Source organism: Kogia breviceps, chromosome 5, assembly GCF_026419965.1.
Source record: "Kogia breviceps isolate mKogBre1 chromosome 5, mKogBre1 haplotype 1, whole genome shotgun sequence".
In the NCBI taxonomy this organism is placed as follows: domain Eukaryota; kingdom Metazoa; phylum Chordata; class Mammalia; order Artiodactyla; family Physeteridae; genus Kogia; species Kogia breviceps.
The window spans coordinates 42,522,210-42,540,311 of NC_081314.1; the positions used below are offsets into that span (position 1 = coordinate 42,522,210).

General features: G+C 35.7%; 1 protein-coding gene across 1 annotated transcript in view; it reads left to right on the forward strand.

Annotated features, from left to right (window-relative positions):
• Positions 1-18,102, forward strand: part of LEKR1 (leucine, glutamate and lysine rich 1) — a 242,498-nt gene that overhangs the window by 160,074 nt on the left and 64,322 nt on the right. Inside the window, exons 7-8 of the mRNA XM_067033492.1 lie at positions 13,770-13,847; positions 14,180-14,383. Coding sequence (XP_066889593.1) covers positions 13,770-13,847; positions 14,180-14,383 — 282 coding nt within the window. The remainder of the gene's footprint in view (positions 1-13,769; positions 13,848-14,179; positions 14,384-18,102) is intronic.

The following is an 18,102-nucleotide window of genomic DNA, read 5'->3' on the forward strand; positions in this document are numbered from 1 at the left end:
AAGAGTATTCTTCCTATGTTTTTCTCTAAGAGTTTTATAGTATCCGGGCTTACATTTAGGTCTCTAATCCATTTTGAGTTTATTTTTGTGTATGGTGTTACAGAGTGTTCTACTTTCATTCTTTCACAGGTAGCTGTTCAGTTTTCCCAGCACCACTTATTGAAGAGACTGTCTTTTCTCCATAGCATATCCTAGAGACTGTCTTTTCTCCATAGTATATCCTTGCCTCCTTTGTCATAGATTAGTTGACCACAGGTGTGTGAGTTTATCTCTGGGCTTTCTATCTTGTTCCATTGATCTATGTTTCTGTTTTTGTGCCAGTACCATATTGTCTAGATTACTGTAGCTTTGTAGTATAGTCTGAAGTCAGGGAGTCTGATTCCTCCAGTTCCATTTTATTCCCTCAAGACTGCTTTGGCTCTTCAGGGTCTTTTGTGTCTCCATACAAAATTTAAGATTTTTTGTTCTAGTTCTGTAAAAAATGCCATTTGTCATTTGATAGGGATTGCACTGAATCTGTAGATTGCTTTGGGTAGTATAGTCATTTTCACAATATTGATTCTTCCAATCCAAGAACATGGTATATCTCTCCATCTGTTGGTATCATCTTTAATTTCTTTCATCAGTGTCTTATAGTTTTCTGCACACAGGTCTTTTGTCTCCCTAGGTACGTTTATTCCTAGGTATTTTATTCTTTTCGTTGCAATGGTAAATGAGAGTGTTTCTTAATTTCTCTTTCAGAGTTTTCATCATCAGTGTATAGGAATGCCAGAGATTTCTGAGCATTAAGTTTGAATCCTGTAACTTTACCAAATTCATTGATTGGCTCTAGTAGTTTTCTGCTGGCATCTTTAGGATTCTCTATGTAGTATCATGTCATCTGCAAACAGTGACAGTTTTACTTCTTCTTTTCTGATTTGGATTCCTTTTATTTCTTTTTTTTCTCTGATTGCCGTGTCTAGGACTTCCAAAACTATGTTGAATAATAGTGATATTATCTTAGTCTTGTTCCTGATCTTAGAGGAAATGCTTTCAATTTTTCACCATTGAGAATGATGTTTGCTGTGGGTTTGTCGTATATGGCCTTTATTAAGTTGAGGTAGGTTCCCTCTATGCCCACTTTCTGGAGAGTTTTTATCATAAATAGGTGTTGAACTTTGTCAAAAGCTTTTTCTGCATCTATTGAGATGATCATATGTTTTTTTTTCTTCAATTTGTTAATATGGTGTATCACATTGATTGATTTGTGTATATTGAAGAATCCCTGGGATACATCCCTGGGATAAATCCCACTTGATCATGGTGTATAATCTTTTTAATGTGTTGTTGGATTCTGTTTGCTAGTATTTTGTTGAGGATTTTTGCATCAATATTCATCAGTGATATTGGTCTGTAATTTTTTTTTTGTAGTGTCTTTGTCTGATTTTGGTATCAGGGTGATGGTGGCCTCATAGAATGAGTTTGGGAGTGTTCCTTCCTCCACAATTTTTTGGAAGAATTTGAGGATAGGTGTTAGCTCTTCTCTAAATGTTTGATAGAATTCACCTGTGGAGCCATCTGGTCCTGGACTTTTGTTTGTTGGAAGATTTTTAGTCACAGTTTCAATTTCATTACTTATGATTGGTCTGTTCATATTTTCTGTTTCTTCCTGGTTCAGTCTTGGAAGGTTATACATTTATAAGAATTTGTCCATTTCTTCCAGGTTGTCCACTTTATTGGCATAAAGTTGGTTGTAATAGTCTCTTAGGATGCTTTGTATTTCTATAGTGTCTGTTGTAACTTCTCCTTTTTCATTTCTAATTTTAGTGATTTGAGTCCTCTCCCTATTTTCTTGATGAGTCTGGCTAATGGTTTATCAATTTTGTGTATCTTCTCAAAGAACCAGCTTTTAGTTTTATTGATCTTTGCTATTGTTTTCTTTGTTTCTATTTCACTTATTTCTGCTCTGATCTTTATGATTTCTTTCCTTCTGCTAACTTTGGGTTTTGTTTGTTTTTCTTTCTCTAGTTCCTTTAGGTGTAAGGTTAGATTGTTTATTTGAGATTTTTCTTGTTTCTTGAGTTAGGCTTGTATTGTTATAAACTTCCCTCTTAGAACTGCTTTTGCTGCATCCCATAGCTTTTGGATCATCGCATTTTCATTGTCATTTGTCTATAGGTATTTTTTGATTTCCTCAGTGATCTCTTGGTTATTTAGTAACGTATTGTTTAGCCTCAATGTGTTTGTGTTTTTTACGTTTTTTTCCCTATAATTCCTTTCTAATCTCATAGCATTGTGGTCAGAAAAGATGCTTGATATGATTTCAATTTTCTTAAATTTACTGAGGCTTGAATTGTGACCCAAGATATGATCTATCCTAGAGAATGTTCCATGAGCACTTGAGAAGAAAGTGTAATCTGCTGTTTTTGGATGAATGTCCTATAAATATCACTTAAATCTATCTGGTCTATTGTGTCATTTAAAGCTTCTGTTCCCTTATTTATTTTCATTTTGGATGATCTGTCCATTGGTGTAAGTGAGGTGTTAAAGTCCTCCACTATTATTGTGTTACTGTAGATTTCCTCTTTTATAGCTGTTAGCAGTTCCCTTATGTATTGAGGTGCTCCTATTTTGGGTGCATATATATTTATAATTATTATATCTGCTTCTTGGATTGATCCCTTGATCATAATGTGGTGTCCTTCCTTATCTCTTGTAACAGTCTTTATTTTAAAGTCTATTTTATCTGATATGAGTATTGCTACTCCAGCTTTCTTTTGATTTCCATTTGCATGGAATATCTTTTTCCATCCCCTCACTTTCAGTCTGTATGTATCCCTAAGTCTGAAGTGGGTCTTTTGTAGACAGCATATATATAGGTCTTGTTTTTGTATCCATTCAGCAAGCCTGTGTCTTTTGGTTGGCACATTTAATCCATTCCCGTTTAAGGTAATTATTGATATGTATGTTCCTATGACCATTTTCTTAATTGTTTTGGGTTTGTTTTTGTAGGTCCTTTTCTTCTCTTGTGTTTCCCACTTAGAGAAGTTCCTTTATCATTTGTTGTAGAGCTGGTTTTGTGGTGCTGAATTATCTTAGCTTTTGCTGCTGTGTAAAGCTTTTGATTTCTCCATCGAATCTGAATGAGATCCTTGCGAAGTAGAGTAATCTTGGCTGTAGGTTCTTCCCTTTCATCCCTTTAAGTATATCAGACCACTCCCTTCTGGCTTGTAGAGTTTCTGCTGAGAAGTCAGCTATTAACCTTATGGGAGTTCCCTTGTATGTTATTTGTCTTTTTTCCCTTTCTGCTTTCAATAATTTTTCTTTGTCTTTAATTTTTGCCCATTTGATTACTTTGTGTCTCAGTGTGTTTTTCCTTGGGTTTATCCTGTATGGGACTCTCTGCATTTTCCTTTCCCATGTTAGGGAAGTTTTCGACTATAATCTCTTCAAATCTTTTCTCTGGTCCTTTCTCTCTCTCTTCTCCTTCTGGGACCCCTATAATGCAAATGTTGTTGCGTTTAATGTTGTCCCAGAGGTCTCTTAGGCTGCCTTCATTTCTTTTCATCCTGTTTTCTTTATTCTGTTCTGCAGCAGTGAATTCCACCATTCTGTCTTCCAGGTCACTTATCCATTCTTCTGCCTCAATTATTCTGCTATTGATTCCTTCTAGTGTAGTTTGCATTTCAGTTATTGTATTGTTCATCTCTGTTTGTTTGTTCTTTAATTCTTCTATGTCTTTGTTAAACGTTTCTTGCATCTTTGCGATCTTTGCCTCCATTCTATTTCTGAGGTCATGGATCATCTTCACTATCACTATTGTGAATTCTTTTTCTGGAAGGTTGCCTATCTCCCTTCATTTAGTTGTTTTTCTGGGGTTTTATTTTGTTCCTTCATCTGGTACATAGCCCTCTGACTTTTCATCTTGTCTATCTTTCTGTGAATGTGGTTTTTGTTCCACAGGCTGCAGGATTGTAGTTCTTCTTGTTTCTGCTGTCTGCCCTCTCAATTTCTTTTAAAAATGGTTTTATTTCAGAAATTTCAAAAATGATAGTATCAATATAGTACATCTATAATTATAACACTAAAATAGAATTTATATAATCTTTGAAAAGTAAATAAATTCTTTTACTTTGTGGTATGTAATCTGGTAGCTTTGGTTTTCAGTTCCTATATTTTAGAAGGATGAAGCTCATAAGAAATAGAAATACTCAAAATTCTTAGCAACCAAATGTTGTGTTGACCATGGACTATTCCTAAGAACAATATGTTCAACAAAATTCTTAACAACACAAGGAAGAACAAATTCCAAAAATACTCTATCAAATTAATGTAAACTTTGATTATTTGTAGCAAAATAATTTATTTTCAAAAGCGAAGAAAAAGCAAATATTCATGCTTTATAACACTGTGGTCAACAGTTCAGTAAATAATAGTTCAACTGTCTGTGTATGATAGTTGGGGTTGAAGGAATAAGTGGGCAAGAGGTCGTAGCATGACTCACTGCACCCAGCAAGAACTTTCTGATGAGAAGATACATGAAAAAAAGAAGCAAGATGGGAATTGCCAGAAAATCGTTAATCCCCACCCTCTAGTTACAGCAAGGAGGGCTTTGACCTTGTGAATGTTTCATGCGGAGGGCCTGCCTCATCAGGCCACAGCCCATTTAATATTAATACATGCTTTGTGATATTTTTGTTAATTTTTAATATAATTTATGAGTGCTGAGAAATAAGAGTCAGAGTAGATTGGAGTTGGAGGGAGAAAATACCACTCAGTAAAGTCCATCAAATGAATTACCTGGAGGAAATCACTGTAGAATTGTAGAAATACTGATGCTGTTGTTTCAGTTTATAATAAAACTGGTGCTTCCTACCTGTGTGAGAACTTTTTAAAATTAGAAAATGGGCAGAGTATCCACTTTTAGAAAACTTGATGAAAGATAAAGCCAGTTAAATGATCTCAACTGCTGGAGACCTTTCTCTGTGCTGCCTGTACCTAGCTCTTCCATCTCTACTCCGTCTACCCTCCTTCACTACTAGGATGAAGTTGAGTAGGGCAAGCATGTAGGATCAGAGCCTGGGACTGCTCAGGGTGATCAGAGCCTGGAACTGCTCAGGGTACACAGAGCTCAGGAAGTCCCTAGTAGTATGTAAGTACTATTTTATATATAGGTTAAAACCAAATTTGCAACTTGGCCATTGTTTTATGGTAAATTCAGTTTGAGGTCAAAATAATTCACTCAAAATTTTTGACATTCCATTTCTTAATAAATTGAAGATTTGCTCTATATACCCAAACCTGTTTGAACTTCCAGAAATTGGAAGGTGGTGTGAAATCAGATTTTTTAAAAATTTTAATCCTCACTCTTTGTGGGGGCTGGGGTGAGGAATGAGTTTCACCCATCCAGCTTAGGATAATTGTTTTGTTTAAAGATTTTTTAATGTTTGGATATAAGTTTTGTGGGTTTTTACTTAAGGGGAAAAAGCAGTTTTTAAATGGATGAACTTTGGGTTCTTTTTTTCCTAAGATTTATAAGAAAATATTTTCCAAGGTTTATAAGAACTTGTATATTTGAAAATAGAGATTTTATCACTTAGGATTCTTTGAGCCATAAGGAACAGAGGTAGAGTGGTTTCAGGTTTAGTCAATCCAGTGACTCAACAATATCACCAAGGATCTTGATGTTCTTCCTGTCTCTATTCTGCTGCCCTCAGCACTGGCTTCACCCAAAGGCTAAGTCCCCTATGATCATGACATGGCTGCAATTCCAGGTACCACATCCAAATGTAACCACTGCAGTGGCAGGAAGGGCCTGTTGTTCTGGTGTCTCCTTAGAAGTGAGATAAAAATTTCTCAGAAGCCACCAAACAGCCCTCTCCTTACATCTCTTGGCTAGAACCCTTTACATACCCTCTCCTAAATGAATCACTGGCAAGGGGAACAGGACTACCACAGTTAGCTCAGGTCAGGCAGGATTTACCCTGAGAACAGATGATAATGGGGCTCTGATGGCCAGGAAGACAGCTATAGTACATGTCCAGAAGGTAACTAGTAATGTTTACTAGAGGTAGAGTGTTAGTGATGATCTGAAAATTGATGACATTTTCTACAAATTTATTTGTGTCATAATATCTAGATTAATTTAGGGAAGACCCTCCTGAAGTAATGAAAAATACGGATGCTATGAAATGCAACTTTATTACTTTTAAATATTTATGTAGAGAGAGAGAAAGGGAGCGAGAACTAGGAAATAACACTTTTATTTTACATATATGTATATAGGATAAGATAACTAAATAGGACTAATAAGAAAGGCTGCTATAGAGGGTGAGAAATTTTTAGGAATTCCTGAAAGAGAATACTTACGAAGGATAATAAAAAGGGTCAACTCTGCAGAGGAATAAACTAGAGGAAAACCAATTGTGTGGTGTGCATGTGACAGGCAGGACTTTACTTGGAATCAGTTAACACAAGAGAAGGGAGTGGGATAAGGCAAATCATCAGAACAGTGTTTCTCAAACTCCAATCTGCAGAAGAATCCTGGGTAGTTTACTGAAACTGTGTATTACAATATGACCTCCCTCACAGACCCAATCCCAGGATCAGTTTCTGGGCTCCATTCCCACAGACATTCTGGCTTTAAATTTGGGTTTGGGGTGTCCCTGAGCAATCTGCATTTGTAATGCACTCCCCCCTCCACACACACATGATTCTGATTCAGGTTATCCAATGATGCGCATTCTGAGGGATCATATTTGGAACATTTAAGTCACTGGCCCCTCACCAGCCTCACCCCACCTCCAATCAACAGGTTCTGTGTGAAGCAGCATTTGCAAGGCATCTGTACCCAGAATAAAGCAATGAGTGTGGGGACTGGAGCTGGGGAGCCTGCCAGCTACTGAACCCCAGAGGCCACGGTCCCCACATCCCAAGATAAACCTCCAGTGCCCCCACCGTACTCTGCCCCTCCATCACAACCTTCAGAAACAATCTAGGGCAACAATAAACAGCAAAGCAGACAACAAACCAGAATTTTAGGCTTAAAATTAGGATGAACACCCAGCCAAAGATTACCAGGTATGTGAGATAAACCTTCCCCCAACCTTGTTCACATGGCTCTGAATTCACACAGAAAAGCTTTAACACCTAGAGAAATTGTTAAATAGCAAACAGAAGATGTTAAAATAAAATTTTAAAGTTAGGATATACTTCAAAGTATGTCCAGGATTGTAACCATTAAAGAACAGGCTGTTAGCCAAAAAAAAGCTATTAGGAATTTTAGAGATTAAAAATATGACTCCAGAAAAATGATTCCGTTCATGTTAAAAATGTATATGAATGTACATACAAATACATATGGATTCAAATTCATTGAATAAATGATTGATAGTATTACAACAGTTCCTTCTGGAAGTGAGAGTCAGGGGTGTATAGAGACTCTTATTTTACTCTATATACTTATATAGTGCTTAAATAGCTTACAGTGTGAATGTATTCATTTTAACATATGTAATGAAAAGAACAAAATTCACTTTAAATGATTAATAATTTATCCATTACTAGTGAATATGTCTAAACTGGTGATATGAAATATATTTTCTAATTTGGGGACCTTTGTAACCTACTTACACTTTAATTTTATTAGCAACCACCTCCTCCTCATTTAACTAATAATTGTAAGCAATAATCAGCCATAACCAGCATAAATTTCTTGTTTATAAAGCTCTTGACCAAATAACAGCAACATTTTGCACAGTTGAGATGTTCTTGGAACATTATTATTGCCTTCTAAGATACAATGTTCTCCTGGTTTTCCTCTTCTGTCATCATTCATGAGAATTTTTTACCTAGAAAGCAGGTGACCTGGTGGCAATCCAGTGTCAGAGTACAGATACACTTTCACATGATCCTAGATTTAACAGGCTAGGTTTCCTTCATTGACTCATTCAACACAAAATGCTCATGGAGAGGCAGTTATGTGCCATGACTCTTTTGTGTACAAGCAATAGATACTGAAGTAACAAGATTGACAAGCTACCATAGGTAATTTCAGGTAACATTAAGTGCTGCAAAAATAAAAAACAGGCATAAAAGAATGTGAGTGTTGGGGAAGAGTGGTATCCTTTTGATAGAGTGGCATCCCTGGGCAGATGACCTTTGAGTTAAGATCTGAGTAACAGAAAGGAGCTAACAGTGCTAATAAGCTAACATCTGGAAGCAGAGAGATCAAGGACAAAAAATTCTTGGGAGTGAGTTTTACAAGTTAAAGAAACATGAAGGCCAGTTGTGGTAGATGGAATAACGGCTTCCAAAGATTTTCATGTCCTAATCCCTGAAATCTGTGAGTACATTATCCTATGCGGCAAAAGGGATTTTGCACGTGTTTAAATTAGGGATATAGAGCTGGGGAGATTATGTTGGATTATTCAGGCAGGCTCAATGTTATAACTGCAAAGGTCCTTATAAGATGAAAGCAAGAGGGTCAAAGTCACAAAAGTGGATGTGAGGATGGAAGCAGAGGTTGGAGTAATGTGATTTGAATATGGAAGAAGGGGCCACAAGCCAAGGAATGCATGTGGTCTCTAGAAGCTAGAAAAGGCAGGAAAACAGATTCTCCTCTAGAGCTTCCAGGGGGAACACAGCCCTCAAGACATCTTGATTTTAGGTCTTCTTACCTTAGAAATGTAAGATTATAAATCTGTGTTGTTTTAAACCCCTACATTTGTGGTAATTTGTTACAGCAGCAATGAGAAATGAATATACCAGTGTGTCCAAAGCCCAGTAAGGATTTTGAATTTATGCAGAGGGAAACTACTGGAGGGTTTGGCAATAGAGTGAACTGATTTGATTTGTTTTAAAAGGTTGGCATGGTTGCTGCATGGAGAATGGACTGAAGTGGGAGTGCAAGAGCGATCAGGGAGACTAGGTGGGAGGCCCAGCATTCATGCAAGTGAGAAGTGGCTGGTTTAGTGTAAGGCTATAGTGTGGAGATGGAGAGAAATATATGCCAGGGGTCACTCTCACAGGATTTACTGATGGAGTAGATGTGGCCAGGGAGGAAGAGGACTGGAAAAGAAAGGAAATAATAAAGGATGGGGTTTGGGGCTTTTCAGCATCAGGTAGACAGTTGAGAGGCAGTAGAGTATAGTGACTAACAGCCTGGAAGCCAAATCCAGATGCTGGGGCACTACTACTTAGCATTATGTCACCTTGGGCATGTTACTTACCTCTCTGTTTTCAGTTTCCTCAACTGTAACAAGGGCTGAGTAAGGGCTGGTTTGAGGTTCGTGTGAGACATATAAGGTGTTGCCTATTAGGATCATTATGTGTTGGTGCCATTTAATGAAGCGGGAAAATCTGTAAAAGAAATAGATACGGGGGTGAGGGAAATACAAAACAATGCTTTTGATCTGTTGGATTTGAGATGCCTTTTGGACAGCAAAGTAGAAATATCAAAGAATGGCTACTTCACATAAAGAAGTGGAATGGTATGACCCTTGCCTTTCAAATTAGAGGAAAATATCCAACTACTCTATCTTATTTCCTTTGCTTTGATTGGCAGGAGCAGCAGGGGCCTTTCTGAAGGCTTATTCAAAACAGTTGAAGAGAAAGGATTAACACTATTTGCTGAGGGTAAAAGAAGGAATGCAGTGTTTAAAGAGACGTAGGCATTCTTTCTATTCCTTCCAATTCCTCCCATCCTAATGAAGGGGAAGATAACAGTTGGGCAGTGAAGGGCAGACCATAAAAAGAGTGGCTTAACCGGCATGGGGGTGGGAGATAACCATAGTGAGGGAAGTTCTTGGGATTGTAGACTGCCCAGGGAGGTTTTTCTTTAAATTGCAGCCAAAATGTATTGTCCACATAGTAAAATAACCACTTAAAGGTGTTCTGCTGTCCCTGACTTTAGATTTGGAAAAGTGTGTATAAGAGTCTGAACATAGAGTGAAAGTTGTGGCTGGGGCTGCTGAATCTCAAAGCATTTCTAAAAGGAACGTTGTTGTTTGATTGAAAAGTAAATGTATAAAACTTGGCAAATACAAGAATCCACAAAAAAGAACATCGTCTTTATATTTCGATATCCTTATAGTCCATTTTTCTAAGTAATGCATATTTTAAACATATTTTCACTTAGTAATATATCCTGGATATTTTCCCATGTCATTACATATTTATAGTTATCAAATAGCTATATAGTATTCTAATCTGGGGATGAATCATAATTTATTTTCTAATCCCTTGTATTTTAAAAATTCCAAATTTTTCACTTTTATAAGCAAGATATTTTGAAATTCCTAGAGCTAAATCTTTCTATTCACATGCAGCTATTTCCTTAGGATAATTTTTGCTAGACTAATACTTGCATATTTTTAAGACTTTTAATTTATAATGACCCATTACCTTGCAATAAGAGTTTATTGATTTATAATCTCAGAAGTGTTTGTAAATACCTATTTCTCCAGTTCCTAGCTAATACTGGGTAGTATAACTAAGAAAAAAAAATCCTAGTTTGATGAAAAATTGTACCCCTGCATCTTTGGCTCTTTGTATTCTTTCCTTTGTGACTCACATGAGTACAACCTTTGCTCACTTTTTAAGGGCATGTTACTCTTTTCCTTATTCTTTATTTTCTAATGTTTTACTTGGAAATAATTTCAAACTTACAAAAATTTGTAAACATGATGATAGTAAAAAGAGCACACAAATACGCTTTACCCAGATTCATCTATTATTAATGTTTTAACCCATTTGTTTTTTCCCCTCACCCCTACCCCTGTCCCTTCAACCTTTTCTCTCTCTCTCTCCCCCTGAAACCCACACACAAATTTTCCTGCACCATTTGAGGATAAGTTACATACAACATGACCCTTTACTTCTAAATAGTTCAGCCTGCCTTTCCTCAGGACAATGATACTTCATATAACCAGGAGGGTAATCATTGTTATAATTTTACATAAATAATTACATTAATAATGTTCTAATCTAGCATCCATAGTCTAATTTTCTGAGTGGGCCTTTTAGCATTTTCACCTCTAGCACATAGTCCAGGTAGGGTCAGCCTACTTGGTATGTCTCTTTAGCCTCCTTAAATCTGGAATATTTCCAGTCCATCTTTGTCTTTTTAAGACATGGACATTTTTGAAGAATGCAGAACCCCTCATACTTTTTTAGAACGAGCACTTCTCAGAGCACCACATCTGGAGGCACATGATCATCTGACTCTCATTGGTGATGTTAATTTTGATCACCTCGTCAAGGTATTGCTCAATTTTTCCACTGTATTATTACTGAGGGGTTTTGTTCCCTTTCAACCAGTAAGCAGTCTATAAGAGACACTTTAGGCACATACACATGCTCTGCTTTTCATCAACACTTATCCCTAAATACAGCATCCATTAATGATTTTTGCCTCACCTAATCTTTATGACAGTCATTGCTAGATGATGATTTTTCCAACTCCAAGTCTCCCTGACCATTTATTAGTAAGCCGTCAGCATTCTACTTTAAATAGGAGCCTCCCTGCTTCCCATTATTTATTTACTTATTGGTAGGGATTCATGAACTCCTGTTTTGTTCAATGGCTTATAATTCATTATTGTACTTAATTATTTTGGCACACAAATTGTTCTAAGCTTAGCCACTGGGGGCCATTTCCGGCTGGCTCTTATGACGTTGGATCCCGTCCTCTTTTATAAGCACTTCCTTACTTTCTGTATAACGAACTGTTTCAGGTATAGCTACTCTGCCCCAGCCTTGGAATCACCCATTTCTCTGAGTAGTCCTTGTTCCTTTGAATGCGAATGGTATTAGAGACCAGTATCTGGCTCTAAGTATGCTCATGTGCTGCTTGATTACGGTGATGGTTTCATGTGCTTGTACATATGTCAAATCTGTCACATTGTGGGCAGTTTATTGTATGTTAGTATAATACTTAAAGCTATTTTACAAAAAGTGGATAATAAAGGAAACATGTTTAAAGGAAACATGTTTTAAGAAAACATTTTTTCATAAAAGAAAAAGTAGAACTAAAGTATAGTGTTTAGGGATAAAACTTGGGCAATACAACTCCAAAAAAAATCAGTGATTACCATAAAATTCATGAGAATGATCAATTTAGGGAGGAGGGAGTTGGCTATTATTGGGCCCAGGATATGAAGCTTCTAGGCTAGCTGATTAGGTTTTATTTTTTTACCTGGATGGTAGTTGCAAGAGTTTCTTCCTTGTAATAATTCATTATATAATTGTTTATGTAATTTTCTGTAGCTTACAATTTTATTATTGTAAGCTAGAAAAGAAAATAAATGAATAAAAATAAATGCTGTTCATATTCATGATATAAATAAATTATTATTTATTAGGAATTAAAGTTATTCTGCAAGTAGGGCAAACCCATTAAGAATCTAACATTTTTTGTACATTTATAAACTTATTAAAATAGCTTTCAAAGCTATTTTAAGTTACATTCATATAATAAATTATTAATGAGAAGTCTATACAGACTGGAATATTAATCTTTCTTAATATGTTAACTTTTTGAGTATTGTTACAAAACCCAATCATATAAGATCAAGACAAATGTCTATTTCAATTTTAGAATTTCCATTTCTATTTCTGTGCTGAGGTTTTTTATTTTTTCACAAATTGAAGTAGATTTTCCTTTATGTCTTTGAGCGAGTTATAACTGTGCCTTCAGAAATCCTTCTCCGCTAATTTCAGTATCCAGGTCATCTCAGAGTCAGTCCCTATTAACTGTCTCTTCTCTTTAGAATAGGTCATGCTTTTCTGTGTCTTCCTATGTTGAGTAATTTTTTTATATTCTGGACATTGTGAATGTTATGTTATGGAAATTCTAGATTCTGTTATATTTCTCTAAATACTGTTGTTGTTGGTGGTGGTGGTAGGGGTGGTGTTGCTTTAAGCAGGCAATTAATTTGGTTGGCCTCAAAATTCAAACTCTGTCTCTATGGCAACAGCTCAAATCTCAGTTCAGTTCTTTCATCTTTAACTAGGCTGCTTGGAGTCTTCCCAGGGCACCTGTAGTTCAGGGCTCAGCCAGACATATGGGCAGAGTTTATATGCAGTATTTGGGATTCCCTCCCACTGGCTCACTCCCATTTGGGGTTCACTTTTCACTTTCCTGCAGCTGTGGTTGTCCCCAAACATTGTCTTGTAGTTCTTCAAGACAGAATGACTGTGAGTTTTCTACCAGTTTTCTATCAGAATTTTGGTTCTCCTGTATGGTGCAGACTGGGGCCTGCCCTCAGGCTTAAAATCATTTTTAAAAAAGGCAACAAAAAACCCTGACCCCATGGCTGTCACCTCATTCTCAGTGTCAACTTTCCTCCAGAATCTTCCTGCTTTTGGTCACTTTCACATAGGGGTATTTTCTTTTGTTTGCTTTTTAAATGTTGTCTAAAGCTTAGACATTTTATTTAAATGCAGATCAGTCTGATAGGAGATTACTTGGCCATTATAGAAGTGGACTGAATATTTATTTCTTTAAAGAAATAATAATATGAAGATGCTAAGAAATTTTTTTATGGATGAGTAAAATAATGATATGGAAAAGCACATATAATTGGACTAACAGATTAGGTTATTTTTTGGCAAACAAAAACCCTTTGACTATATATTTCTAATTTCAAGAAAATCTGCATATGTAACCACAAATAGAATATAAAGATAGGAAAAGTAATAAATGAAAAACCTGTTTTTAAAAAAGGGAAAAAAATTACACTTCAACTATTTTGAAATAAAATATTTGAACCTCTTTTGTATTATTTTAGGAATAAATCTAATGAAGCTGATGAGTGTCAAAGAGAACTTAGAAAACTGAAGTTCGAATCCATTATTTCTGAGTCACGGTATACACTGCAAATTTTTTATTTAATAGTTTTATTAATTGAATTTGAAACCATATTTTAAATAACATTTAAAATGTACTTAGCTTTTCTAATTGTATTGTTTACATAAACAATACCTAATTCAAGTTTATAATATATTGAAGCTATTGACTGATTTTGCCTTTGCCTGGATGGGAAAATTTTTAAATCACAGAACTATTCATTTACATAACGTTCTTATTTTAAAAATTAAAGTTGTACTCTAGTTTTAAATGAGATATTTATATATCTTTGATAAACATAAAAATATAGTATTTAATGCATATTGGGATTTTTTTCTTATTCCACTTTAGGCACACCAGATTGCTTAAAGAAAAGGAAGACTCTTTAATGACTTGTCAACAAATATATAAAACTTTACAGGAAGAACTGACTGCAAAAGAAAGGCAAGAAGCTGACTTAAAAAGAAGAATTAATCTTGCAGAAAATGAAGTGGAAATAACCAAAACTCTTCTGAATCAGACAAAGCAAGAGGTTGTAACACTGAAAAGTGAAAGGTGCAGTCAAGAATAATTTCTTCCAAATATATTTTATGTTTAAGTCAGTATTCCATATATATTTGAAACATCAAGGTCCTATATATTTTGATAACAGTGAAATCACAGGATTAAAGATATATTTCACCTGAAAGGTCATAGCATCCCACCACCTCATTTTATAAGTGATTAAACTGAATCCCAAATTGGTTAAATGACTTGCTTAACATCACACAGTTGGTGCAAGTAGAGATGGAACCCACATGGCATTTAGTGTTACATTTTCGTTGAAAAGAATCAAAAAGATCATGTGTGGTACTTATACTACTGAGCTTTACCTCAGCCAATAATTGGTGGATTCTATCATTTTCCAACAGAAAAACATCTTTTTATGTCACGTTTTCCTTTTATTAGCTCCTACTTTTCTTCTCTCTTTGTTATTTGTCAATACCTGTTATTGGGGACTCTCCACAAGCAAAGATACCTCTGGTGTTGCATTAGTATCAAGGATACTAAGAAGCATATTCCTCCACACAATCTAGCTATTTTTGCTCAGTTAATTTGTCTTTAAATTAAACTTATCTGTACTTAGTATCTCAACCCTGCTTTCTTTCTTTTTGTTTTCATTTGCCTGATATGTCTTTTATTCTTTCTGAATCCTTTTATTTTGAATTCATATTGATATATAGCACAAATTTGGGGGGGTTGCTGGTTTTTATTAAACCTAGGAGTCTTTAAGGGGACATATTATGCCATTTACATTTATTGATATAACTATTATATTCCATAAGAACAGAAGTTCCATAAGGGCAAGAATTTTTGTCTTGTATTATTCTCTGTGTATAGAAGGCACAATTGGCTATTTGTTTTTCATTCTTTTATCATATTCTTTTCATTGGAGTAGAATTGTTTTACAATGTTGGCTTAGTTTCTGCTGTACAATGAATTTAATCAGCTATATGTATACCTGTATCCCCTCCCTCTTGGACCTCCCTCCCACTCCCTCCCTCATCACACCCATCATGGAACACCCGTCACAGAGCACTGAGCTGTGCTTCCTGTGCTTTATAGCATGTTCCCACTAGCTAGCTATTTTTTATGCATAGTAGTGTATATATGTCAATCCTAATCTCCCAGTTCATCCCACCCTCCTCTTCCCCCTCTGTGTCCACATGTCTTTTCTCTACATCTACCTCTCTATTCCTGCCCTGCAAATAGGTTCATCTGTACCATTTTTCTAGATTCCACATATATGCATCAATATATGATATTTGTTTTTCTCTTTCTGGCTTACTTCACTCTATCTGACAAACTCTAGACCATCCACATCTCTACAAATGACCCAATTTCATTTCTTTTTATGGCTGAGTAATATTCCATTATGTATATGTACCACATCTCCTTTATCCATCTGTTGATGGACATTTAGGGTGTTTCCATGTCCTGGCTATTGTAAATAGTGCTGCAGTGAACATTGGGGTACCTGTGTCTTTTTGAATTATGGTTTTCTCAGGGTATATGCCCAGTAGCAGGATTGCTGGATCATATGGTAGTTCTATTTTTAGTTTTTTAAGGAACCTCCATACTGTCCTTCACAGTGCCTGTATCAATTTACATTCCCACCAACAGTGCAAGAGGGTTCCCTTTTCTCCACACCCTCTCCAGCATTTATTGTTAGTAGATTTTTTGATGATGGCCATTCTGACTTGTGTTAGGTGATACCTCATTGTAGTTTTGATTTGCATTTCTCTAATAATTAGTGATTTTTGAGCATCTCTTCATGTGCCTCTTGGCCATATGTATGTCTTCTTTGGTGAAATGTCTATTTAGGTCTTCTGCCCATTTTTTGATTAGGTTGTTTGTTTTCTTGATATTGAGCTCCATGAGCTGTTTATATATTTTGGAGATTAATCCTTGGTCCATTGCTTTGTTTGCAAATATTTTCTCCCACTCTGAGGGTTTTCTTTTCGTCTTGTTTATGGTTTCCTTTGCTGTGCAAAAGCTTTTAAGTTTAATTAGGTCCCTTTTGCTTATTTTTGTTTTTATTTTCATTACTCTAGGAGGTGGGTCATAAAAGATCTTGCTGTGCTTTATGTCAAAGAGTGTTTTTCCTATGTTTTCCTCTAAGAGTTTTATAGTGTTCGGTCTTACATTTAGATATTTAATCCATTTTGAGTTTACTTTTCTGTATGGTATTAGGTTGTGCTCTAATTTCATTCTTTTACATGTAGCTGTACAGTTTTCCCAGCACTACTTATTAAAGAGGCTGTCTTTTCTCCATTGTATGTTCTTGCCTCCTTTGTCATAAATTAGGTGACCATATGTGCATGGGTTTATCTCTGAGCTTTTTATCCTGTACCATTGTTCTATATTTCTGTTTTCTGTTTTGCCAGTACCATACTCTTATTACTGTAGATTTGTAGTATAGTTTGAAGTCAGGGAGCCTGATTCCTCCAGCTCTGTTTTTCTTTCTCAAGATTGCTTTGGCTATTCAGGGTCTTTTGTGTTTCCATACAAATTATGAAATTTTTTGTTGTAATTCTGTGAAGAAAGCTATTGGTAATTTGATAGGGCTTGCATTGAATCTGTAGATTGCTTTGGGTAGTATAGTATAGTCATTTTCACAATATTGATTCTTCCAATCCAGGAACATTGTATATTTCTCCATCTGTTTATGTCATCTTTGATTTCTTTCATCAGTGTCTTTTGCCTCCTTAGGTAGGTTTATTCCTAGGTATTTTATTCTTTTTGTTGTGATGGTAAATGGCATTGTTTCCTTAATTTCTCTTTCTGATTTTTCCTTGTTAGTGTATCAGAGCGCCACAGATTTCTGTGCATGAATTTTGTATCCTGCAACCTTACCAAATTCATTGATTAGTTCTTTCAGGTGGCATCTTTAGGATTTTCTGGGTATAGTATCATGTCATCTGCAAACAGTGATAATTTTACTTCTTCTTTTCCAATTTGTATTAATTTTATTTCTTTTTTTTCTCTGATTGCCATGGCTAAAACTTCCAAAACTATCTTGAATAAGAGTGGCGAGTGTGGACATCTTTGTCTTGCGAGACTGGACATCCTTGTCTTGTTCCTGATCTTAGCGTAAATGCTTTCAGGTTTTCACCATTGAGAATGATGTTTGCTGTGGGTTTGTCATATGTGGATGGCTTCTATTATGTTGAGGTAGGTTCCCTCTATGCCCATTTTCTGGAGAGTTTTTATCATGAATCGGTGTTGAATTTTGTCAAAAGCTTTTTCTGCATCTATTAAAATGATCATATGGTTTTTATTCCTTAATTTGTTAATATGGTATATGACATTGATTGATTTGCATATATTGAAGAATCCTTCCATCCCTGGGATAAATCCCACCTGATCATAGTGTACAATCCTTTTAAGGTGTTGTTGGATTCTTTTTGCTAGTATTTTGTTGAGGATTTTTGCATTTATGTTAATCAGTGATATTGGTCTGTAATTTTCTTTTTTTGGTGATATCTTTGTCTGGTTTTGGTATCAGGGTGATGGTGGCCTCACAGAATGAGTTTGGGAGTGTTACTTCCTCTGCAATTTTTTGGAAGAGTTTGAGAAGGATGGGTGTTAGCTTTTCTCTAAATGTTGATAGAATTCACCTGTGAAGCCATCTGGTCCTGGACTTCTGTTTGTTGGAAGATTTTTAGTTACAGTTTCAATTTCATTACTTGAGATAGGTCTCTTCATATTTTCTAGTTCTTACTGGTTCAGTC